The 25,228-nt window shown below is 39.9% G+C and overlaps 1 protein-coding gene across 4 annotated transcripts; it reads left to right on the forward strand.

Moving 5' to 3' along the window:
• The first annotated feature begins 509 nt into the window (after positions 1-509).
• slain2 (SLAIN family member 2) lies at positions 510-24,059 on the forward strand. Of its 4 annotated transcripts, XM_084921622.1 has the most exons (10): positions 510-1,246; positions 5,398-5,540; positions 13,537-13,704; positions 13,791-13,964; positions 14,047-14,400; positions 15,156-15,305; positions 16,424-16,510; positions 18,593-18,631; positions 19,036-19,258; positions 20,772-24,059. In XM_084921622.1, the coding sequence occupies exons 1-10, from the start codon at positions 762-764 to the stop codon at positions 20,833-20,835; spliced, it is 1,887 nt and encodes a 628-aa protein (XP_084777748.1). In that variant the 5' UTR covers positions 510-761; the 3' UTR covers positions 20,836-24,059. The 4 variants fall into 4 exon arrangements, with proteins under 4 accessions (XP_084777748.1, XP_084777747.1, XP_084777745.1 ...); XM_084921619.1 differs by lacking the exon at positions 16,424-16,510 and having other exon boundaries at positions 511-1,246; XM_084921620.1 differs by lacking the exons at positions 16,424-16,510; positions 18,593-18,631 and having other exon boundaries at positions 511-1,246.
• The last annotated feature ends 1,169 nt before the right edge of the window (positions 24,060-25,228 follow it).

Below are 25,228 nucleotides of genomic sequence, written 5' to 3' on the forward strand. Positions count from 1 at the left end.
GTTCTGAAGGCCTTTTTCTTTGAATGAAAAAGCAGCCAATGTCCAAGCATTTAATCTGTTCCCATTTATTTAGCTGATACTGTGAAAAAGGTAAAAAATGACAGTTTAACGAGCATAAAATGTAACTTTATCTTGGCATAGTGTGCAGCGTGTCCTTAAAAAAAAATCTGAGGATACTCCATAATTGGAGGGTAACAGAAGCAGCAGGCCTACAAAGCGATCTACATCTGATCAGCAAGTTAATTTTTTTTTTTCAGAATTATTATATATTTGAACTCTGTATCCCAGTAGTTATAAATGTATAAGACTGTACCCAGGCGGTTAGTTGTAAATATGTAGTAAATCACAAATAAACATTCAAAATCCTGCGTTTAGGAGTTCATTCATATGTTACAATGTGGTTTCTGTAGCCAAATTTTCGATCCATATCTATAACGGTGTAGTTATATGTGCACGCGCAAATAGGTGTTGGTTACGTGGTCGCTCCCGATATGGAACGTGGTGACGTGTGTTCTCCGCCGCCTGTTGGTCTTTCACAGTTGGTGACGAGTATTATGAAAATGGCCTCAACCCTACCCGTGAGCACGAATAACCGGAGAAGATGACGACGCTGAGCTTTTCAAGTCGGTTGAACACCAAAGTGTCTTCTTTGAACACCCATATAGCAGTGAAGTAAACAAAAACAAAGGGACTCTCGGCAAAGAAACGCCTAAAAATACCCCTGACCACCGCATATTTTCGTAGGGCTGAGAGGAGCCACTATGGAGGATATCAACTCTAATATCAACGCGGACTTGGAGGTGCGGAAGCTCCAGGACTTGGTGAAGAAACTCGAACAACAAAACGAGCAGCTCCGGAGCAGGTCTACGATGTTGTCTTCGTCCGGACCGATGTCAGGGAACCACAGACCCCTGAGCGCCGGATACGACTCGTCGTCCCTGTCAGCAGGGATGGCAGCCGGTCTGGCCGGCTTCCCTGGGGTGGGGTTCGCTGGAACGGGCGGCTACGGTGGGCTGTTGGAGAACAACCGCTGTTTAAACCCCAGACTTTCTTATGACGGCATCAGTTTCAGGAGGGCGTATGAGGGTGAGGGGGCATCTGCTGCCACCTCTTTATCGAGTATGAACTCATTTTATTCAGACACTAGCAGGGGCTTCACGGATGAAGGGGAAACCTCAATTCTAGATGAAGTGGAAATCTTAGATCTGGAAGACATGGACTGTCTAAACGAAGACGAGGACAGCTGGTGAGTCAAAGCCTTGTCTTGGGAGGTAACTTGCCTGCTCGGCCGTGTTTTTGTCTTCGGGGCTGGGTGACAGCTTTAAATGCCTGGTCACAGCTGCTATACACATTAGCTGCCACCACAAACGCCTGGCATGAACAATCATTTCAGTAGCTTGTCTGAAATCTGAAGTCATCCCCACTGAAGGAGCCTCATTGTGGATTACTGAGTGCAGGATGTTGTTTGGCAAGTCATATGGGCGATCCCAAGGCACTTCTGTGACTGTCTGAATATAAAAGACAGGCTTTGTCTTACAGTCGTTGTCAGACCGCTCTCTAGTCTTTCCGTGCTTAGAGTTTGTTCATTAGTTTCATAGATAGATCAGCAGGCCTGTGGCAATTAAAATCATCAGTTTCTTGGTGTTGTGATGTGACAGATTGCTTGGCTTGTCGTGTCAGTGTTGTACAGTAAAAAAATTAAAGTTGTTTTCCTGCCCAGCAGCCATGTGGGAGAGGTAGCCATGGTTATATTCCTCTTCTGAAATCCCTTTAGCGCAGCAGTTGGCACACAGCTACAAGTGCTCTGCAGCACCAAGTGAGAGATGTGAAATAGGACAGTTATCTCATCATCATGGAGAAATAAACGCTATGGCAGGGTCCTAAAGATGATTACAAGAATTGCATTAACAGGGGTTATAAACATAAACTGTTAATCTTATACACAAGAGAGTGTCTTGTGTATAAGATTAGCATTAGGCAGTTCCCTCAAACCAAGGTGTTGTGCATGTCCTGATGTTTTGTCATTAAAGTGACAAACAAAAAAGTTGTTTTTACCACAGCCCAGATCATTAGATTGTGATTGCATCATGAACAAAAAGCAAGCTAAATTAGTCTGATGTATTTCCTGTTACCTCTAAGATCTTTAAATGTACTTTTTGTAATTTCCCCCCCAAAAATAGAGACATCAGGGGGTTAGTATTTTTAAAAGTGAGTGTATTTATACAAATTTAGTTGAAATTTGCTTTTTAAATTTTTATATTTCTGTTTAGATGCACCTATTGCTAATCCACCAGTTGTAATTAGGTCTTTCTAATAGCATTCCTCATTTTAAAGCCAGACTTGGAATGCATAAAACTGATATTCACACAAGTAAAAAAAAAACTATTCTATGTTAGGCCATTACAGCCAAGTTTGACAAGGAATCCATGTTTCTTTGAAAGTAGTTGCCCTTGAAGAGATACCAAATCATACAAGAGGTGGTATTACACTGCAAAAATGTAATCAACGTGAAACATTTTGGATTGTAACATGACAGGCTAAAAATCTTAAAAAAAAATATGACTTTCACTGTACTCACCAGACACTGACAGCAACACTTTAACATTCACAGTAGAGGAAGATAGAACAAATACAGTATTGTTGTTCTGCTTGTTAACTCCTATGTATTTCAATATCCTTTCCTGCTAGATTGTGCCCATATAATTTAACCAAGCACTGCGCATTTCTGCCCTTAGATGGCTTTAGAAAAGAAGTGCAGCCCATCAAACTCCAGACTAAATTGGATTTGACTGTTTTTGACTTCCAAGACCATCATTGTTGACTGGATGAGAATATAATGATGGCCCTTTTCTTCAGGAAATGGTTATCTATCTTATTAGACGGGCTTATATGCATTGCTTCTGCTATGGTAATGATATTGTAGTAGGCAACACGAGGGCGTAACTCTTAATGCATCTTAATGGCAGTTTTTAAAAGCTGCTGCAATCAGGGCATATCATCTGTTTTGAAGTTGAACATGCGCCAAGTGCTTTTACATTTTTAGAACACTCCTAACACAAACACTGTTTCTTCAAGGGAGGATAAACACGAATCCTGTTAATCAGTTTGCATTTTTTGTAATTATTATTTCAGCTAACTCAGCTTTTCCTGTCTTGCTTGCAGCTGCATGCCCATGCCAGCTACTGAGCCCTCGGCATCAGACTACTTTCAGACATTGCTCGCTCATGCCCAGCCAAGCTAGTCTCATTATGCCCTGGCTGTTTGTCCATCCTCTGGATTAGATTGATATCTGGGATTAGCCTATAGTGCCTAGCTTTTGCCAGCTCCTGTCACAGACTCCTGTAATCCCATGAATTAGCATCAGAGTGGATTTAAAAAGGCTGCCTGCTCCTGCAGCACTCGGCCTATCAATAGATGCCCGTTGCGCTCCTGTTTCTGCATGCGCATGACACATATCATTGTTTCAGATGTAGTTGTACATTGCACTGTACCACATGTGAATGGCTGTCATTGTGTTGATAAACAATGACAATGTGCAGTGCCGATTTAAGGCCAGTATTTCTCTGCCCTTGCTTTGCCTGTAATGTTTCTGCTTTCATTTTGAAAGGCTTCCTCAATGGCTGCAACAGTGCTGACAGCTGCTGACTCAGATTTCTCCTCTGAGTGGAAACTCTTCTCTTCTCTTCTCTTCTCTTCTCTTCTCTTCTCTTCTCTTCTCTTCTCTTCTCTTCTCTTCATAAACATTTCTATTGCTTTTATAAATGGGGAACACAATATAAATTCAATTTTGATGAGTGAAGACTGTTAGAAGTTGAAACCATATAAATTTTACAGCCACTGAAAGTGCCACAGTCACAATTCATTTGCTCCAATGCACTTTTTGACCTCATCTTAATATGGAAATGAGGCGAGGCTGATAGCGCGTCAGCTATCTCAGGTAATGCTGTATGTACTTCAGTGTTATTTCTTTTCCAATGATCTTGTTAGGTTAGCTTATTTATGCATGTTCTATACTTTTGCAATCAAAAGTAACATAAATTTTGTCATTTTTCAGTTCAGCAACTTTATGAAGCCTTAGTTCTTTGTCTATGACTGTATTTCTTGCTGTCAAAATGACATCACAAATGTTATTTGTAAGCAGAAATTATGTCGTGGTAAACAAATGTCATTCTTTACACTCAGTAAAGCTGTAGTTAACTCAGTGTGTCACATGTGTGTAGAAATGGTAGATGTAGCCACCATGACATCATCCAGCGGTCCTGGACTCTGCATTTTGAAGATTCATTGTTAGTGTTTTGGCTGCTCCTATTTTGGTTTTTGCAGCCAGAAGTTACCATATGTGGAGAGAGGATGCAGCGCTAAGTTATGAGCTAATGCCAGATAGATTTGTTAGCAAGCTGCAAAAACTTGTATGGGTGCAGTGAACAGAAACAGATACCTGGTAACTGGTGCCAGGTGATGGTCTGAAAAAATACCAGAATTTTATTCATCAAAACTGGAGCCTAAACCTCTAAGCACCTAGCAGTCACTGACCAGCTCCAGTTGCCTGTCAACACCTCTAACCCAAAGCAGTCACACACCGCAAAAACCCCCCAAACATTTTTGTACCAGGCTATAAATATGTTTTTTAATGCTGCTGAACATTTTAACACTGGAACCTGTGGGAATTGACCAATTAAAGAGCTACATTTTAGGCACTTTAACTTAATCTTCTAGCTCTGGAGGTTGCTCGGGTAAAATTATCTGCCTGCAGCATCAACTTAAAAAAAAATAAAAATAAATCCCACATTTTGTTTTTCGCTGGCTTATCAGTTTGCATATGAGGTGTCATTGTGTCTCTCTGTTTAGTTTGGTGTGTGCACTTGGTTCTGCGGAGCAACTAGGTGTGTGAGTGTGAAGTGATTTTCAGGCCGTATTTTCCCTGCAAGCCTTGAGTTTAACTTGAAGCCATATTAAAAGTGTTTGGCTATTTAAATGAGTACATATGATTAAGTATTGAGATTTATGGTCTTTTCAGATTTTTTTTTCTTAAAACTCAACACATGCAACATAAATAAAAGGGTACTAAAAGGGTATTTACTATATTTTTAGAGTCCCCTTAAATAATTAGCAAGGCTCAAGATTTTAAATATTTATGTCTGAAATAAATTAGCATTAAAAAAAATGTTTTTTTCTTTTCTTTTTACTAAGAAAACATGAATTCCTTCCTGCCTCTCCACATCATCCACTGTAAGGCAGCACTTTGTAATAAAACCAGGTCCAGATTAGCAGCTTGTTATCCTCTCAATCACATTTCCTCTTCAAGCTGTTGACTCACATCATATATGAGGTGTGATAGGAGTGATCTGTCGGTCATTATTAGAGGAGAAAAATAACTTGCTGTTGATATTTTTTTAGGTTATATGAGGCAAAGCTGAACAGTCCCCTGCAAAAAGCCTTGAGTCCTATCGTGTGGTGCCGCCAAGCTCTGGACAATCCGAGTCCCGAGATGGAATCAGCCAAGCGCTCCCTCATCCACAGACTGGACCTCACCATGTCAGGTAAACAGGAGCATAGTTGTAATTGTTTCAACTGTAATTACAATACCGATGCACTTAATTTATCTTTCTTTTGGTATGTTAGAGGTAAGAAGCAAATAACATGTGTACCAGACTATGTTATCTGGATCATTGGGCTTCTCTATTAGTGTCTGTATTGAGATATGTTCTTTTGTGTCCACAATTGTCTGGCTGGCCTTCGAACAAACATGATGCATTTGAGCTGAAGAGAACCAAAATCACTGAACCAGCTCTCCTGCTAGTGCTTGCATCTGTTTTTTTGGGTTGCTGATTTATGTTAAAAATAGGGATGGGAATCAAGAACCGGTTCTTGTAGAGAACCAGTTCCCGGTAGTTCAGTTCCTTGGAATTGTTAGTATGCCTGTTTATTGATGCCGCTTATTGGTTTCACTTACACTTGTGCTACAATTAGCTGATTTCAGTTCATGTGTTGGAAGAGGAAGGTAGTAACTCAGTCTGTGCTCCACAAGGTTCGTATGGATATTTAAGAAAAGTGTTCTGTGTAACATTTGTAATATATTACTTTTGTTTGAGTAATGACCCCAACACTGATCACATCAAAGAGGGGAAATGCATCCAACATTCAGAAACATTTGACCACACAGCATGCAATTAATTTGCATGAATGTAATGTCTTTGATGTACTGCTTAGCGATGGTGGTGACTCTCAAAGCCGTTAATGAAAACTCAAAGAGAAACAATAAGGAGTAAAATCGATGTGATATCGATAACGAAATCAGGATCATTAAATTCTTATCAATTCCCATCTCTAGTTAAGAGGCTGTTATACTTTCAGCCTGTTTGGATCCATATGTTTTGCTATTAAAGGGTGAACGCGAGGCTCTGATAGTAGGGTAGTTGACATCCACATGCCCTCTGGTTTTGGCACTTGAGGATGTGCATGCAGACAGCTGTGGACACTGCAGCTGCGTAGTCCTTTTTATATTTTCTTTTCAAGAATGCTCAGAGTCTGCAAGAAGGGTGTATATGTAGTTGGCGCATTGTAGTATAGTGCCTCGATGGGAATAAAGGCACACTGTGGTCCACACGGAGCCTTGCATTCACAGTCTCTTGACAAAATTTACACCAGTAGGAGTCTGCCTTTCATGTGGATATCTACTCGGCTGTTGAAGTCTTCAGCTGCCCTGGTCCACTAGTGAGCATAATGACCTGGCTGTGCCTTATGTGTATGTCATTTCTTATATGTACTCCTAAACTATGGGTGTTACAACTTAAGGAAAAGAAAATCGCTATATTGTCACTTGTATAGGAATCAAAGAAGTTGAAATGGATTTGATTTCTGCAGAATATCTCATTTCCAACTATCAAAGGATCTCCCTTTCAGTGAGAAAATAGTAATAATAAATCACTGCAATGCTGGTAAAGACCAACTTGCTTGCACACTTGTGTCTCCAACGAGGTTACAAAAATAAAGAAGTGCATGATTAACCAAAACAACACCAAAGTGTACTGCATAGTAGCAGTTGTGTCCTCACTTTTGGTTTTGGTTGCAAGGGTGACAGTGCTGAGCATACACTGCTAAATGATCTAGATTTATATCATTTGGTCGGAGTGAAAATTCTTCTTCTTTTTCTGTTTAAAAACAACAGGGTTATTATTTTCTGCTTATTTTGCTGGCAGATTGTATGAGGAGCTGTTGTGCCCTGGGACCTGCAAAATATTTATTATTTTGTGTCACGTGATAGTGCCTAATTGCTTACTTATTTATATTTACATCTGTGATTTTTTTTTTTTTTTTTTTTTTTTTTTGTATTCTTATTTTGCTGCTTTTGCAGCACTTTCTTCTCAAACAGCAGCACCGACAAACCTAAACTGATCCATACTGAATGGCCTGAGCTAACCAGCGGACCTATCAGTCTCTGATCCCCGAGTGTATGGATTCAATGAATGAACTGCAGACACACTCAGTTTACATACATAAAGTGAGATTTTTTTCATGTTGGGGTTTAAATAGTTTAGTTGTGTATGAGAGTACGTAAAATAAGGAAAGATAGACTTATTGTCATAACTATACGTGGAGCAATCGTGCTGATGTTTGCAGTCACTCTCAAAAGGCCCCTTCTTATAGTGAGAAGAACCTGAAAAAACCAGCATTAATGTTCTGATTTTAACCACATTATATCACCCAGAGTTACCTAATTTCTTATGCCTGTAGAGTTTTTGATTTCACTAATTATATTTAACCTTTCAGTGAGGAGAACAGGGCTCCGTTCCTGAAAGTTAAACTAAGAGGCGAGTCATTTCCATTTTGACTGTGGTATGCTCATGTGATAGTTGGATCACGTTGAGCAACAGTCCAGTGAAGGTTGTCACTGGGGTCAGTGGGATTCTTTCAGCTGCTGTGAAAGAAACACCTGGTCACATAGTTCTTCCCTCATCTGGGGATAGGGAAACTTGTTTATATGAATATTGTTGCATGGAGTAGTTATGTGTTGGACTGTCTTCTTAAGTAATGATAAATCAGATCAGAGTGAGGCTTGTATAATATAGCTTATTGCTCTTTATTGGCTGTTTATACCAGCTACTATGGGCTGGACTATGTGACCTTTTGTTGAACATTGCTCTTAGCCTTACCTCACCTTCCCTTGAGAAACCTCTTGCCTTACCAAACTAGTTGCTAATTATGGCCAATTCTGCTAACATTTCTCTTAATAATACTCACTGAATGGTTCAATTGTGGAATCTTTTTATACTCCTAAAAACTCATCTTTGAGAACACAGTGATTTACTGCAGTACGTTAGGAGAGAATTGACCTCACTTTTGTATTTAAGTCATTAAATTCACACAATCTGTTAAATCCATGAAACCTTAATATGGAAGTTTGTTATCTTACTGTCCGTTTGTCCGCCCCCATTGTTCCACTACTGGAGTCTGACCCACAGTTTGAGAAACACTGATTTAGGGAGTGGTGCTTACTTGTGGTGATATCATCGATGTAGGCGTGGCACGATAACGTCATCCTAAAAATACCCCCCTTGTCGCTAATAGCATCTGCCCCACCTCATTCATTCCTCAGATGGCACTGGTGGAAAGTGAAAGTGCACTATGGGGAGGCTTATGATTCACTGAGTAAAGTGGTTAAGACATTCAGATCTAATGAATTAAACACCAATATTGTGATTTTTTTAATAAAATATTTAGAAATTTTTCAAAGAAGACTTATAAGGTTACATAGTATCTCAGTGTCTGACCCAGACTCTCTATTAAAGCGAGGATCAGCATCAAGCAGTCAGTGTACATGCATTTACTTTCTACATCTCATCTTTTTACTTCTGCGAAAACTTAAATAACTTGATGAATTAGGAAGTCAGGTTGAATATCATCTGAGGGGAAACTGCTTATCCGCTCAGTGAACACTTTCCTGATTAGTTTATTGGCTCAGTCTCTAGTTGCTGGTTTTATTGAATGCAATGCAATGGTCATTTTCTAAACTGCGATCTTAGTTTTCAAAAAACTAAGTTTATGATGGCAAACTTGCTCAGCTTTACAACATGGCTATGTTCAAATTTGATTTAGATTGTTGTAATCGAAAAATTCTTCACAGTGAAGTCAAAATGAGAGTTAAATAATACCATTAAAACGGTCTAATGCAGCTGTTGGTTGCAGTCAGCATCTGTCTTTTTGGGAAGACTGCACTGGAGTCTTTGGTTAAACTCCCATAATCCTTCTCTCTGCATAGCCAGAGAGCTACGCAAACACAGGACCATGAATTTGGCTTTAAGCGCTACATTCTGAAAGCATTTGTGTCTGTGAGAGTCACCAGACAGGGCTTTATAGCTCCGGGCTGAATTATCTTTCATACCTGACCTCTAGCAGGAGCATGGAAATGCTGTTGCTATGGAATCGCCAAATAAACTCTTCACTTGTGGCAGATTGTTACCAAAAGTGTGTGAAGATTTCACATCTGTCTAAGCATTGTGCCATCTTCTGGAATGAGTGCATATTCAGATATTTTAAACATGACCTTCTGTGTGAGGAGTGACCCAAGCCTTTTGTATGCGCACACCCTTTTAAAATCTTCTCCACAGATGACGTGTCTCAGTTATATAACTAACAACAGGGAGGAAACTCCTGGGAGACATCTCCTTGAGTTGTCTATACTAGTCAGACAGCACAACTTTATTCATACCAGACAGTTCAGATATGCAGTGGAACCACTTTGTTATTAGTGCCGTACAATTAAACAAAGCTCATTTCCTTTGCACTGCTTTGACAGCTGTTCCACAGAGTACGTAAAAGACCCAAGAGGTCCCAACCACAGTCACATGGCTGACCTGCCCTGTTTTCAGCTCTGGCTTTTGCACAGTTGTTGCACCTCCTTCTTGCATGTCTCTGCCAGTTTTATCCCCTTTCTTCTCTGGTGTATTTATCTCTAGCATACAATAGTTTTTCTATTTGCTTGTCTCTTGGATGTGCTTACAGCTCCGTGCTGCTGCTTTAACCCATTCATTCTTTTATTTTATTTTTGTATCAAATGGCCTCAGTGAAAGGTTGGTCTTCTCTTTCCCTCCCCCTTTAAGGCCTTAAGCAGTCTGTTGTGTGCCGCCTCATTTAGTTTTATTTTTGCCTGTGGAAACTGGCCTGAAGTTTCCACAGACTGGCGCAGCACAATTTCATATCACAGTAAATGGAAATGACATCAGTCACAGTGGGCAGAAAGAACATTTCCTTTTCTTTCTACTGACTTGTTTCAGTACACGAGGGTGTCAAGGACACTCTATTTTTATTGGTCCCTGTGCTACTGATCCCATCAGATTGGTCTCATTCTACTGAAAGTGTGTTGCTAGGGTTGCTGTGATAGGCCAGGTCACCTAACCACATCTAAATCCTTTGAAACCTGAATTGGCCCTTTGAGCTGTAGCACCATTGTGATTTTAGCTTAGACCCAATACAGACTAAAGTATGTCGAGCTCTTCTGCTGTGTTGTACACAAACAGGCAGAATTATTTTTAAAAGTTGATGATCAACTTAAATGAAAAGTTTACCAGGTGTGGGGCTTAGCCTGACTTAGAAGTGATATTGAAAGAATGACTTCTTTCCCATTATCAGATACAAATTGGACATTTCAAGCATATTGTAAAATAACAGACTAATGTGGATCCTGATATCCTTCTAAAATCAAGTCATGATACTTACAGAAACTAAAAGTAGATATGAAAAAACATGAATAAAAATAAAAATTACACAGAAAGTAATGAGAACTATATGGTGTACTTAGTTTTAATTCTTAAATTTAGTCAAATTTGCCAGCAGAAACAGTTTGAGGAGGCTTTGATGTTTACTGAAATTGGGATGTCTGTGTAACCGTTACCTTGAAAATACACCAGCTCCAACATAGCCATCAGAACTATTTGCACCCACTCAGGACAGTGTTTGCAGTTCTGCCAAATGACCCACGGTGCATTTCAAAAGCCTGGTCTATTTTTAACGGAAGCCACATCAAGTTGCACAGCGCAGAAGAGGAGCGCAGGAAGTAGGATACAGGATCGGTACAGAAAATTTAGTCTTTTATTTTCAAAATAAAAGACAGTTTACAGGCTAAACATTCAGCTTCTAAAACAGTGAGATCTGAAACTCTGTGAAGACCTCATCTGAGACATGATGTCACACTCATGGTCAAATATCAAGTGTGGTATAGTGAACCTCTTGAATTTTGTCTTTTTCAAATATGTATCCATATTTAAATTCTAAAAAAAATACTAAAAGTAATACTAAAAGTATTTTCAAAACAAAATCAAATTTAAATATAGGTTAGATATAGGAGCAGAACCATTCTGGAAACTGAATTTGAGCTGAAAACAAAACAATGTTATATACATTTTAAAAAAATATTTAAAAAAACCAAAACAAACACTTGCAGCACTGTTCTGGATCCAGTAACCACTGTTTATGATTTTACTATATGCAGTCACAGAAATATGCCGTTATATCAACTTGCTTGTGATGTAAACACAGTGGAGCTTTACAGAACATGCAGCTTAGTATTTACTCTTTCAGTTACCATTTCACCAGGTGAACTCTTTAAGTCTGTTGACCTTATTGTTCTTTTCTGGAAAACAAAGCGTTTTTTGGTTAAGTGAGTACAGCATTTCTGACTAAACACGTTCCAACATTGTTGGCATTCCACAGGATCTGATCCATGTGGATGGCAGCAGAGGAGACATGATGGCGTTTTCTAAATAATGCAGGAGGACAGAGTGCAGAGCACGAGGTGGAACAGGAGAAAGTGAAAGGAGCGATGTGGAAAGAGCAGAGAGTTGATCTTAAAAGGCTGCCTCACCACCGAGCAATGTAAACACATCCAGTAAGAGAGAGTAAAACAGAGTGATGATGGGTAAATGAACAAACTCGAGAGACGTTAACCATCTAAACCAGAGTATCACTGTGACAGAGTGTCCAGAGTCTGATATCATGATTCAGACCAGCGACTTTGGACTGTAGCCTGTGACTGCTGCTTTGCTGAGTTTAACACAGAATTGTATTGTGCTCTGTGTGTATATGGACTGAATGGTTTGCATTGTTAAGCGTTTGTCCCAGCTAATGATGTAGGAAGTCTCCATCAGGCCCACACTCAGCATACATTATAAGAGACTCAATCAGATTGAAAGCTCTGCAATGTGCAGGCATAGATGTGCCGGCTCCGAGCAGACACTCCTGATGTTCATAGTCAAATACTCAGAAGGCCAACAAGCTTCGTCAGGGCTTTTAAGGGGTTACAGCGTATAGATGGTGAATGAGCAGATTAAACAATGAACGACAAGTTTTGATCCCAAATTTCTATGAGTTGGATTTTAGACTTTTTCTAAACTTTCATTTCTCTAAAAGTTGTGATTCTTGGTAGAAACTATAAGATTGATAGCTGCAAGTTTGTTTTTATACGCAGGTAATTTATGAAGTTGAGGAAACAAAAATCCCCCTTCAGCAGGTATGCGGGGATGTTTATGTGATCGATGGTTATGAATATTTTTTGTTTTGTTTGTTTTTATTCTCTTTAGCATAAAAAAACAAATATTTTTATTATAGTCTTTCAGCAATTCTTCATCTTTGAACATTCAGCCAACACAAACTTTATATTGCACAACAGAAAGGCATTTGCCACTGACCTGGTGGTCGCGTCCTCATTTGTTGAAAGGTTCAAAAGCAGTCAACAAGGCTGATGTTGGCCATGACCGTGTTTGGTTGACAGGTATTGTAGGATGAAGTGCAGATTTTATGATATCCTTTGAATGACAGAACCATTACTGAAGAACAGAGGCTGACTAACTGGTCCCAGTGAAGAGAATATTATGGATTATTCATTGAGAACAGTCTTTCTTTTTCACCTATTAATGTAGTATACTTACCAGAAGAAATAGTGGTAAAATATGTTAAAAATAAGAAATCATATCACCTCAATAGAGTGATGAAATTGCTCAGGACACACATATTAATATTTTTAGTTGTCCAGGACAAATATACAAGTACCTAATATAGTGAAAGTCTATTAGTTTGGTGCGTTTGCTGTATTTCTCTGTCACATTTTCTTAGTGGTCAACTTTTAAAACAATAAAAACAACAAAACTAAATAGTTTAGTGGGTAATATTTGCCAGGTTCTAAATCTGCTTGTGCAAAGTATCTAAAACATTTATTTGCTGACTTGTATAGATAATATAATAAAATGTCAAAATGAAAATAAAGGAACTGATGACAAAATAATTATATAAATATACCAATAAAGGTATAAAATATTGCAAGTAAATGTAATATATGATATAATTCTGTATTTTGATTTAGCACCTGTACTTTCCTGCTTGAAAGTTTCATAGATTAGTGAATGAGAGGACGTGAAACTGCTTAACAACTCCACCACATGTAGACAGCATGGATTTTGCAACATGAAAACTTTATTGACAAGTCTTTCTGAGTCTCTCATGTGATGCTGTCTGACATTGTAGTTCTGCTTTTTGCCTCTACAGCCAACAAGCGCCGGAGCTTGTATGGAAGTCCGTACAACCAGCAGAGTTATGGAAGTCCTTATAGCACAAATGCAGCCAACAGCCCTTACAGCAGTGGCTTCAACTCTCCCTCCTCAACCCCAAGCAGAGTGCCCATCGTGCGACAGCAACTAATGCCCAGTAACGCAAGTATGGGTCTCTCTATAGTTCACTGTCTGTTTCAGGATATCTGTTTAGTTTATCTCTAAAACATTCACATATGATTTCTTCACCAGTTCATCAGAGAAACTCGGCAGCAGAGAGGAATCCTCCTGCAGTTAGTCCGCAGTCATCGGTGGACAGCGAGCTGAGCACGTCAGAAATGGATGAGGACTCAGTGGGATCCTCAACAACCTATAAACTCAATGATGTCACTGATGTCCAGATATTGGCACGCATGCAGGAAGAGAGTATGTATCCGTCATCCACAGCTTTATTCTTCAATTTTTTGCAATTACATTTTTTTTTACACCACACCTTTTTTGCCAACAGGCTTGAGACAGGAATATGCTGCAACAGCATCCAGACGGAGCTCGGGTTCATCCTGCCACTCCCTGCGGCGCAGCACCTTCAGTGACCAGGAGCTAGATGCTCATAGTCTGGAGGACGACGAGGAGGCGGTGCACCCGGCCTTTCACCTGCCCTCCAACCGTTTCAGCCCCTCCCCTCGCCACTCTCCCCGTGCATCCCCAAGAAACTCTCCCCGCTCACGCTCGCCTGCTCGTTCCATCGACTATAGCCACAGCCGGGGTTCTCCTCAGCCCATCATCAGCCGCCTGCAGCAGCCTCGTCACTCGCTGCAGAGCCACGGGCATGACCTTCAGACTAATGTGGTGAAAAATGAAGGTAAGCAGTGGAACATATGAACAAGTTGCATGTTTTCAGTTACTCCAGTGTTTCCCACATTAGGTCTTATTTTCATCACAAGTAATGTGTTTATTATCAGATGTATAATCAGATGGATTTTAAAGTCAGAGAGCAGCAAGGAAGCTGGGGATGGTTGTCCTTACTTTGTGATCTCAGTGAGATGGAGGTTTAGAACGACTGCTGTCACCAGAGGCACCAGTCAGTGGACACTGGACAAAAAATTCAAACAGCTGTTTATCAAAGACCGCCACAGCAGCGACTTGGCCAACAAGCCAGCCAAATAAAGACTGACTTTTCAGACCCAAATGTAGCTAAAAAAATGAGGCAAACTCAGAAGTGCCCAAAACATGGGTTCTTTTTAGCTGACCCGCAGCCTACTTGCTCTGTAAAAATTAAACACTATTGTCTCAGTAGCTAGTTTCAAGGGTTTTCACTGGCTACTTGTCTGTAACAGTCGTTAGCCAGTGAGCATATCAATGAGTTTGGCATTTGGGATCCATGTTTTACTCGTTACCCCTGGTTTCAACACACCAAAATACCAGCATCCATTATTTTATATACAGTCTATGGGAAAAAATAACAAGAGACAGAAAGGGTAAGGGTGATTGTCCATAACTTAATCACATGGATAAGTATGTTACCAAATATGTACACCGGCGAGTAAAAGTTTATCTGTGGGAAACAGTGATTTGAGTTGACGCTGACTTTGATTCTGGCCTGTGCTACTGTTGTAGAAAAACTGCGCCGAAGTCTTCCTAATCTTACACGCACCTCGGTGGCGGCGGCAGTTCAGGCCCCAGAGCCCGTGAAGAACAGTCGCAGCTGTGAGTCCAACCTGCAAGTGCCAAACGGCGGCTCTCCCCGACACCAGAGCCAATCTGCCAGTGAGTACTGTAACAGCCACGGAGAGCATCACTTTTTAAGCCTTTTAGTTTGAATGCGAAATATTTATTAACTTGAAGCTTTAGACTGTCAGATTCATTACTGAAGTAACTTTTTGTTAGATCGATATTTGTTTTGCTCTCCAAGCGCAGCAACATGGCAGGCTGTGTAATCTCATGTTAGCTTTTGTGTGAGCGTTAATCCTTCTGGCTGCACCTTTGGTGTAGGGACTGCACTGCTTTGTAGTGACATGGCTTTGGTGTTTGGGGATCCTCTTTTGTCTTTGATCTTTTTTCCTTGTAATATGTTTAACACACACAAACACACACACACACACATCCTTCCTCTTATTGTCTTGGCATAACTTTCACTTCAAAGAAAAGCACTCATTCTGCAGAATAAAAGCATGATGCCAGAAACAATGACAATCCAGAGCGACTCGGGGGATCTGTGAAACAAACATTGTTTTACATTTCATGTCCAATGGTTTTATGGTCTCTTTTAAGAGCTTAGAAATCCTCCTCTGCGAGTTAAGACTATCCATTTGATATAATCCTGTAATGGGAGATAAAGGTAATGGTTTAGTCCTTAATCCAGAAGCTGTAATCTCTCCTCTGTTACTAGAGGCAGATGGAGGGGTCAAAGAGCAAGTTTCAGCGGGTTAATCATGTGGTAGCTGCCTCTTTCTTGTGTGGAAGGATGGTGTATTTATGTGCTCCCTATGCATACATACAGAGCAGCTATTCAGTTTTTACCTCAGTCTTTATACATTTATCTGTGGTGACTGGTTTGTGTTTTTCTGAGCTTTGGCTGTACTGGACATGGGCACCTCTGCTGCCTCTATCACTGGCTTCTCTTCCCTGTAAAGCATGTGTAAACCATACACTCCTTTTTTCTGTCTGTGCTGGGATTGGTTGTTAAACCTGTCAGAGGCAGAGGGCACTTTGCTCTGATAGTCGTGCTCCTCCTTCACTATCTCAGCGTGCGTGCTTGGAGAGCCCTCTAGTGTCCTCAACCTGCACCTCAGGCTCAAATGGCCTCCAGTGCCAAAATAGCCCCTCTTTCTCCATGAATTCTGTGACAGATTGAAGTCTAGTGCTGACATGTTTCTGTTTTTCAGCAGCACCTCAGCTCCCGAAATACTTGACCCCTTCTCGCACCTCACTGAAACCCAAACAGCAGCTCCAAAGCCCCACTGCCCTACGAGGTAACAGCTAAAGGCTGTGAGACTGCTCTCTCACACAGACAAATGCACAACTTATGACAACATAAAAGTCAGCTGAAGGTACAGATGACTGAGGAGTTGTAATGATGGGTTGTTATGTTTATGGAGCGGAAATGAAAGTGAGGGAAGTTGCCAGCTCGTCATTTGAAGTGCTGAGAATGTAAAGCAACGCTGAGCACACGCTGAATTTTAGCCTTTTATTTTTGTTGCTTTCTTTGCAAGACGTTTAATAAGAGGTAACCATGGAGTACGTTTGTTGTCAGAGATGAGGATGATCTTGCAACCGTGTAAGAAATGTGTGAATGTGTATTTTCTTTTGGTTGTGGTCATACTTTCTTTCTGTAAAGAATCATGCATGACAGGGTCAGTGTCGTCTCAGGTAGGTAACACCTTAGAATAGCCATTGCTAATAAATAGTAAACTGATAGTTAATTAGACTTCAGTTATGTTTTTTTATGATTCGACAGTTAGATCATAATAAAAATAGTTGTAAATAAACGTTGTGCATTTATAATATTTGTCATCTTGATAGCTGCTAGAAAGTTGCCGCTGATGTTCAAAATACTTGTTTTGTATAAATGGACGCACAGGTGACACTGGCAAAAATCCAAAGACTGGAGAGCGTGTACTGTTTCATTCATTGTTTAGTTTTCTTCTCTCTTGCTCTTTACCTGTTTGATGCCACACATACAAGACACCTGATGGCTTTCCTACGATGCAAGTCCAACATAACCAGGCTTTCTTTGCGATAGCTGGCTCGACACAACGTAAAATCTCAGTCAGAGGTGGCGGGTATCACGATGGAGGTTATATACTTTCTCTGCTAATCCAGGCGTTCTGCTTCAGGCTCAGCATAAAAAGGGATCGAAGCATCTTTTCACTCTTGGATGCAGATCTATAAAATCTAAAAACCCCAAAATATAATAAGAAAAAGAAACAACGTTCCTGAAAATCCTGTGAAATCTTGTGAATACATAAGTCAATACATATCTATTTTACTGCTAAATGTTGCCATGAGTGCTGCACGTTAGCGCCCTGAAACTTTAAACATGATACACATTATTACTCTGTATGTCTGGGCATAGCGCTGTCCTGTAGCCTCATAAAATCCCCGTAGATTGTGGGCAGGTCAAAGTGAAATAAATGTTATTGATTGACTGTTCTCGGTGATAAATTGCCAACAAACAGGCCGATGAGTTTTCTAATGTGTTCTCTGTTAGCTACAACCTCAGCAGTGTACAAAACGATTTGGCAGCAGATTGGGACCAAGCATAAATACAATATTACATTTTCTCCATGACCAACTGAATGCATGCAGTACACAGTTTGTCGTGCTGTAACTTTACTGCACAGCTTCCTTTTGTGATATTAGTAAGCCTATCAACTTGCCTGTATGAAATATAAGTCTAGAGAATCTGTATTGTACTTGCTTTAAGTGAAAAAAATCAATGAAAATCCATCCTGATGATTTTTAAAGAGAAGATCTGAACACGAACCTACTCCAGACCAGGTTATGTGCCTAGCCTAAGTTACCATGGTGACCTAGCCAGGTAAACAGAGAGCCAACTTCATGACAGAGCTCACTAACCCATTAATCTCGCTTTGTTGTGCACTTCCTCCCAGAGATGCCAGCAGCTTTCACTAAATAGCAGGAATAAGAAGGGCAATTACTAAGGAAGCAATTAAAACAAAACATTTGGCTGTCATTAACAAATACATAATAAAGTACAAAACATCGTTAAAGGTGGCCCCGAAGAGGTTTTAGTTATCCCAGCAGAAAATCCTCTCCTACGTCAGGTGTTGCAATTTAAATAATTTTTCTTACTGTATATTTAGGTGGGTTTTATTTAGTCAAAGGATTTTTCTTTATAGATAATTGAAAATTAGAGGAAACTGCATAGATTTCTGTCAAATAAGATGACAGACTCATTGCCTTTATCATGTGTGGCATCAGCCCTAAAGGCCCATTTTGAGCAAAACGCCACATTACACTGCATGGTCAGCACGTTCCTCCCTCCCTGCTCTGAAATAAGGCCTGTCTCTGTTGTCTTCGTCTTTGTCTAGTCCCACTCTCCTGTTGCTTTGGAGAAGAAGGTGATTTCAGTGAGTATTCACTGAGAGCCTCCACCTTTTTAAATATCGTGATTGTGGTTTCCACGCCGTGGCCGCATCGATGTTGTGTTGTTGGTTTTTAGTAGTAGAGTTTGCTCTGTGTGTTTGTATCATCTCATTCTGTCAATGCATCAAAAATCATAGCCGGCAGCTGTGCTAGTTAAACTTTCTGTTCATTTATTTATGTTTTTGAACTTATGTTGAAATTTGTGAATTTGGAATGGATGTTGTTAGTAAAAGCTTGCATACTGTATGTCTCAGATTTTTATACCGGCATCATATTTAAATTAACCTCACACCATTGTGGTTTTGATCATTACTTCATTATATAGATACTGTGTATGAAAGCAATCCATCATAATCCACTTACACCTGACTTTTCTGCTTGTCTCCAGTCCCATCTCCCAGTAAACTACGGACTCCTGCCACCCCATCACCACTAGCCTTGCGGCAACCGGTAAAGGCCACATCTACCCCCAATTCTGCCACCTCCACCCCCACCCGCTCCCTAGCTCCTCCGCGCAGTGGCCTGCCCCGACCTAGTGCTTCTACAGGAGGAGGAGGAGGAGGCGGTGGGATCCCCCTGCCTCGCAGCAAACTGGCCCAACCAGTGCGCAGGTATGTACAGACACATTGTCCTTATTGTGCACTTCTCTGTCTGATTAAAGAGGACGGTAACACTTTATAATAAGGGCGTAATTCCCCTGTAATTAAATGGAATTTCAATGGAATTAATTTTAAATTACAATGTAACTATATTTACCTACAAATACTTGAAGTAAGCTGCAGCAGAATAAAGACGTAGCAAGTAAGAAATAATTATGCTTTAATTTAACCTCCTTTATTCCAGTGTGCCTACCTTTAAGTATAGCTAGGTAAATATGATTACACTGTAATTTCAGATAAAATACATTGAAGTTCCATCTAATTAAAGGGGAATTACACTCTTAGTCATGCATCAGATTATAAAGTGTTACCAGGCGGGCGTATTGTGCTTATATATATATATATTTTTTTTCGCTCTTATGTGTACACCAGTGATGTTTCTAGCTGGTAATTTACTAAAAATTGACCAGTCTAATATCAAGACAACAGTCAAAGCTGAGCACAACAGACTAACAGACAATGTTAAACACTGTCTGTAATTACATTCCTCAACAATCAAATCGTAAATTAAACGTTGCTGAAATTTTTAGTTGCTGTCACATAATGTTACATAGACAGTCTTATTGTATTTCCTGAGTGTAGCAGCAGCAGCAGCAGCAGCAGAAGCAGCATTCTTCTCTTCCAGGTTTAAATAGCTGGCTGGTTATTTTACTTTGACAGAGAAAGAGAGAGAGAAATGCTGGTGTAGCCGCAGCTCCAGCTAGTGGTGAGTGGTTGTAGAATCTCCATCCACCACTAGCTCTTTTAATGTCTTTTGATTCCACTGTTCTTACAAATTTGTGCAGTTTTACTGTCATCGCCTGTCTTTTAATTTCTATAATTCAATTTCTGCGTTCTGTGTGTTGCTTTGTGGTGGTTCCATTCCCAGATTGATTCCACTCTTATAAAGGTTGGCCAGTCTTGCTTCCTCCAAATAAGAACCTTCTAACTTTGAAACTAACACCCAGAAAAGGTTAATCCATCCATTTTCTTAACTGCTTATCCAGTTCAGGTTTGAGGGTACACTGTCATAGGACAGGAGGGGGGTACACTCACACACACTAGAGTCACACTTGTGGCCAAAGCTGCATCTCTTTGCCTGTGGGAGGAAGCACAAGTACCTCCAGGCAAACGCTGGCGGATTCGAACCCAGGACCTTCCTGCTGGAGAGCGACAGCGCTAACAATCACACTTTCTGTTCATTCTTATTGGTTTAATATGCAGACATTCACTTTGGAACAACCTGGCTGGGAGTGCAAGGCTCGCAGAATTAATGACCAACTTTATATCAGTCCTTAAAACATATTTTTATGCGATTCCATCAGAGTCTGGCTGATGTCTTTCAGTTGTTTTGTTTATTATCTATTTTAAGTGCTTTAATGTGTCTGTGATATTTATTTTGAATTGTTTTCTGTCTTGTATCTCTTTATTTTTATTATTATTGTTGGCTGTTACAGAAATGCATTTTCCTTGCTTGCCTTTTCAGGTCCCTTCCTGGTCCGCGGACTTACAGCGGCGGCGGTGAGAACTGGAGAGAAGGTTGTTACTAAGGCGGGCCACCAGGGGGCTCTCCAGTCAAAACTATCAATAAAAGGAGGAAGATATTTTAACATGGCACTTTATCTACCTAGATAACTCTTATAGTTCAGAAAGACCAAGCCCCCAAAAATACATTTGATTAAGAGTTTAAAAAAGAAAAAGGGAGAGGACAGAGTCCACATTGTGTCAAAGAGGACCTCTCATTGTGTCTCTCTGTGGGGACTGGCTCTGGAGGGGTCAGGCATGTAGTGCAGACAGCCCAGAAGATGCCAAAGAAACCAGCCCGACTCCAGCGCCCCATCAGAGGACACGTCACCTGCCTTTGGTTCAACTGCAGTCATCAGTGAGACTGTCCATATCTCCACATGCCCAGCTTTCCTCCCTCCCCCGCCTCCTCGTCCTCCTCCCCCCTGTTCTTCTTTCACTTCCCTCAGGTTGAAATGTTTCCACGCATTTCTCTCTTTATGCTCTGTGTTTAACAGATGTTGGTGAGCGATCTCTATGATGATGCTGTGCAGGTGAACTGTCCCGTAACGTTAGAGAATTGTTGATGTCTTGAAACAGTGAAAGCACCTCTTGTGTGGGTTTGACATTTAAGAATCTTTCCTCTTTGTAAAATCAGCCAGAATGTATGCAAAAGTTTGTTTTGGGAAATTATTTATTCAAAATTATTTAAGAAGTGTACATCCAAACATCCATATCAGTATTTTGTTTTAAAATTTCAGTTGTTTAAAATATACGTTTTGAACCTCAACTGCAAAGCTAACTTTCCAAAGCCTTCTTTTGTTTGTTTGTTTTTGTTTTTAAAGTGTCAAACCGGGTGATTAAAGACATCCCGGCCAAAGCCTCAGTTCTGACTTGTACCACAGTTTGCCAAGATTATACTTTTCCATTTAAGTGCTTAAAGTGGTCTGTTCAAGAACAGGGGCCAGTCTCACAAAGACGACTCAGTTCTAAAACCGTGTGTAAAAGATGGATTTAGCCACTGGACGAGTAGGTGGAGTGGTAAGCTGACAGCTAACGCTAGCATTCATAAACTGCACCGGTACAGCTCACAGATATACCTGCTGCTTCAGAGAGGAGGAACAGAGTAATTCAACACTAGAATTTTAAAATGCACTAAAGCTACAAACAGCAGGTAGGTTCAGTTCAATGACTCTGATTAGCAAATGTGCAGTCTGCTCCACGTGCATGTGTCAGGATTCAACACCCATATTTTAATTTAGTTTAAATTAGCGACTTAAATGGGGGGGGGGGGGGGGTAAAGCTGTTGCACAAACAGCTTTACGCATAAAGCTGTTTGTGCAACTTTATGCGTAAACAAACCAAAACAAAAGAAAAACACAACCAAAAAACATGGTTGACCAAAGTGCTTTCCAAGACGGCAAAAAAAAAAAACATAAATAAAATTTCAAAAAATACCAAAACACATTAAATAAAATTAAAGATAACAATAAAACTGACTAATAAAAAAAAAACTCTCTAGTGAGTGGCAACTCAATGAACTGCAATTTGTTTCCCCAGCCCAGCGGCTTTCTGCTTGGCGACATAAACCAGTTTGTCCTGGACTATTTTTAAACAAGAAGCAACGACTAATTCTGGTTGAACATCGTAAATATCATTTTATCAGCAGTGTCGCTGAGTGAAAACGTAATTTGAAGTTAGCCCTGGAGAATGGTGACGCTTTTGACCTAAAGGTACTTTTTTGTAAATCTTTGTTTTTATTAGTGGTTCAAAACAATAAAAATGAACCAAAGCTGTCAGCAGAAGAAGAAGAAGAAACAATCGTTCTAACTTTATGTCCACATTGCCTTTGAATTATGCTTAAGAGCTCAATCTGGGCCATTCTGTACTTTTGTGCAGTACGATTTTGCACCACAAGATGGTGCAGTGACTCATCGTAACCTTTCCTAAACCTGACTAATCATTAGGAGGAACACATGCTTATTTGCTCTGGTGTTTTGGGAAAAAGGGAAGCCTCTTGTATAAATAGGGAAGGGTAAAGAGAGCTATCAAGTTTAAAAATGGAACAAAAACATGAATGTGCTGCCCCCTGCTGGTGAAAGTTATAATTAAATTATGCAGATAACTACAAAAAGTACCTTTAAATAAAAGTCAGTGGTTCTTTTTGTGAAATTCAGACTAGATTACACATTGGTGACCCGGGCTTTTTTTTATCTTACCTGCAGACAATAGCAGGCATTTCATTTATAATTGTTCATAATAGTCCTATTTCCGCTGCAAGACCAAGCTTCAATTTGGGATCCACTCTGAGCTACTGAATTGTGCTTTTAATAGAAACACAGCACTTCATGTAAGCACTTAAAGTTAAAAGCCCTTTCATTTGGGACTTTTATCACTGGACCTGAGCTGCTAATTGACTCTGTTGCAGAAATATGGCAGCCAAAGAGCACATTTTACACCCTCGCACACTGGAGTCTCAGATCTCTTTGTGAAATTGGCCCCAGGTTAACATTAGCTCTGAGTTGTTTTACCGATGTCTTATTTTAAAAAAATGTTGAGAAAAAAAGCCTGAAAGAGCTGTTTTGTCCCTGTTCACCCAATCAGCCAATGAAAACAAGGAAACTTTGATATTGTTTATCAAATCCCCATAAGAGATGTATCAGTGTGTATCATTCATACCATGAAAAAAAAGGAATATGATGAAAATCTGTCTTGAATACGTTTTAGGTTTTGATTGGCTTTTACCTCTTATGCTATGAGAATGAATCAAAAGGCATGCCAGTGTTCGGGAAGCTGTACCGGTGATTGATGTGGTGGGTGTTCTTAAACTAGTGCCTATAATTTAAAGTTTGAACATCATTTTGTTTGTATGTTTTCTCTTTTTTTTTTTTTCTTGGTGCCAGTTTTTGGTTTCGCCAACATTGTTTGCAATTTTGCATCTGTTTGCTTGATTGATTTGCTTGTTGCCTGTTTGTTTTTTTTAAATAGAATCAACACATTTATAATTGCTTTTAAAAAAAAAAGTTTTAAATGCGCCTTTGTATTTATATCTAATTACTCGCTCTGTAAATGAAACTATTTATTACAGAGAGAGGTGCCTCTGTTAAAGCTCAGATTCAGTGGGAAGCTGTAGGACGAATGTTGCAAAAAGACATACCACACCTTTTGTGTGACAGGTTTTGTTATTGAAATTTTTTTTATATCCACAAACATGACATTCGGTTTCCCTGTGTAAAGTCACATTTCAAATAAAAGCTCAAAAGTATTCTTACATGTAGCCTTTCCTTTTTCTTGTTTGCAGTTTTGCTAATTTGGAACTATAAAACTGTTTGTAAACACCAAGTGTACAAGCTGCACACTGTGGAGTTTGTACACATTTAAGGGCAGTTTTTTAAACCATATGTATACTGAGCAGACACTTTAATGTATCTAAAAAATAAATAAAGTGACTGTGGAGGCAGTGAACTAATCATCATGTTCAAGAAACCACTTCTGCAATATGGCATGTTATCCAGCGGGGAGCAGCCATCTGAAGATGGTTCACTGTGGTCAGTACTAAGGGGCCCGAAATTGAGATCAGGTAATGTTTTTCAGAGGATGAACTGAGGGTGTGCACCAAGACCCAGAAGAAGGTACATAAGGGAATATTTTTATGTTATTTATTTAGATTTTTACTTAAAACTGCCATAAAAAACACATCTTCTATAGCGCTGTAATATCTGAGCACTCAAAGCACTTTATACAACTTGCCACATTCATACAGGCTCTTTTTTTTTTCTCCATGGTTTTAATAGGTTTAATAGAGTATACTCATATATTGTGTCAAAATTATTTCTAAATCTGTGTCTGTGTGCTCTCACTTTACTATAACATTTATATTTTCTAAAAAACAAACAACAAAACAATTTGCTTGCACTGTTCCTTGTTCTTGTCAGCTGTAATCAATTAGTATTTATTCATTTTGTACTGTACTTTTGTTTTAGTCTCATACACTATGTCCAGCTGCTGATGGGGACACATTATGTATTCTGCACAGAGACAGCGTTACGTACCTGGAGTCACCCGCTGCTGCTGAGAAGGGACATGGTGTGTTTCTCTGGGAAGGGGAGGAGATTGAAAGCCTGAGTCACCGACTGTTCTGTCCCCTCTTCAGCTCCGAAGAGTGAATTTATTTTTTCCAGACTCTCATCTTCGTGTGCTAGATTCACTCAGGATCATTTCCTGTGTGCTGCAGACACACAGAACAAAGACAGTTCATATGAGTGATGCTGAATATGATAAACCATTATTGTGGAGAACACACTGTCACAGCAGCAGACCACAATATTTCACCGGTGCTGCCTATGCCGTCTACACAACAAAGGTTTAAAATAAGCAACGATCAAACCATTTACCATGTACAAGTTTTACCTCACTCATATTTAGGATTTCTGTTAAAAG

This window comes from Perissodus microlepis, chromosome 23 (assembly GCF_051167445.1).
Source record: "Perissodus microlepis isolate ML-2025 ecotype Zambia chromosome 23, ASM5116744v1, whole genome shotgun sequence".
In the NCBI taxonomy this organism is placed as follows: Eukaryota; Metazoa; Chordata; class Actinopteri; order Cichliformes; family Cichlidae; genus Perissodus; species Perissodus microlepis.

Bases quoted from the DNA above. Each gene is read 5' to 3' on its own strand.
- slain2 (XM_084921622.1), top strand. From the start codon at position 762: ATGGAGGATATCAACTCTAATATCAACGCGGACTTGGAGGTGCGGAAG. The intron at 13,705-13,790 runs GTATGGGTCTCT...TTTCTTCACCAG, and splicing joins ACTAATGCCCAGTAACGCAA to TTCATCAGAGAAACTCGGCA. The intron at 14,401-15,155 runs GTAAGCAGTGGA...CTACTGTTGTAG, and splicing joins TAATGTGGTGAAAAATGAAG to AAAAACTGCGCCGAAGTCTT.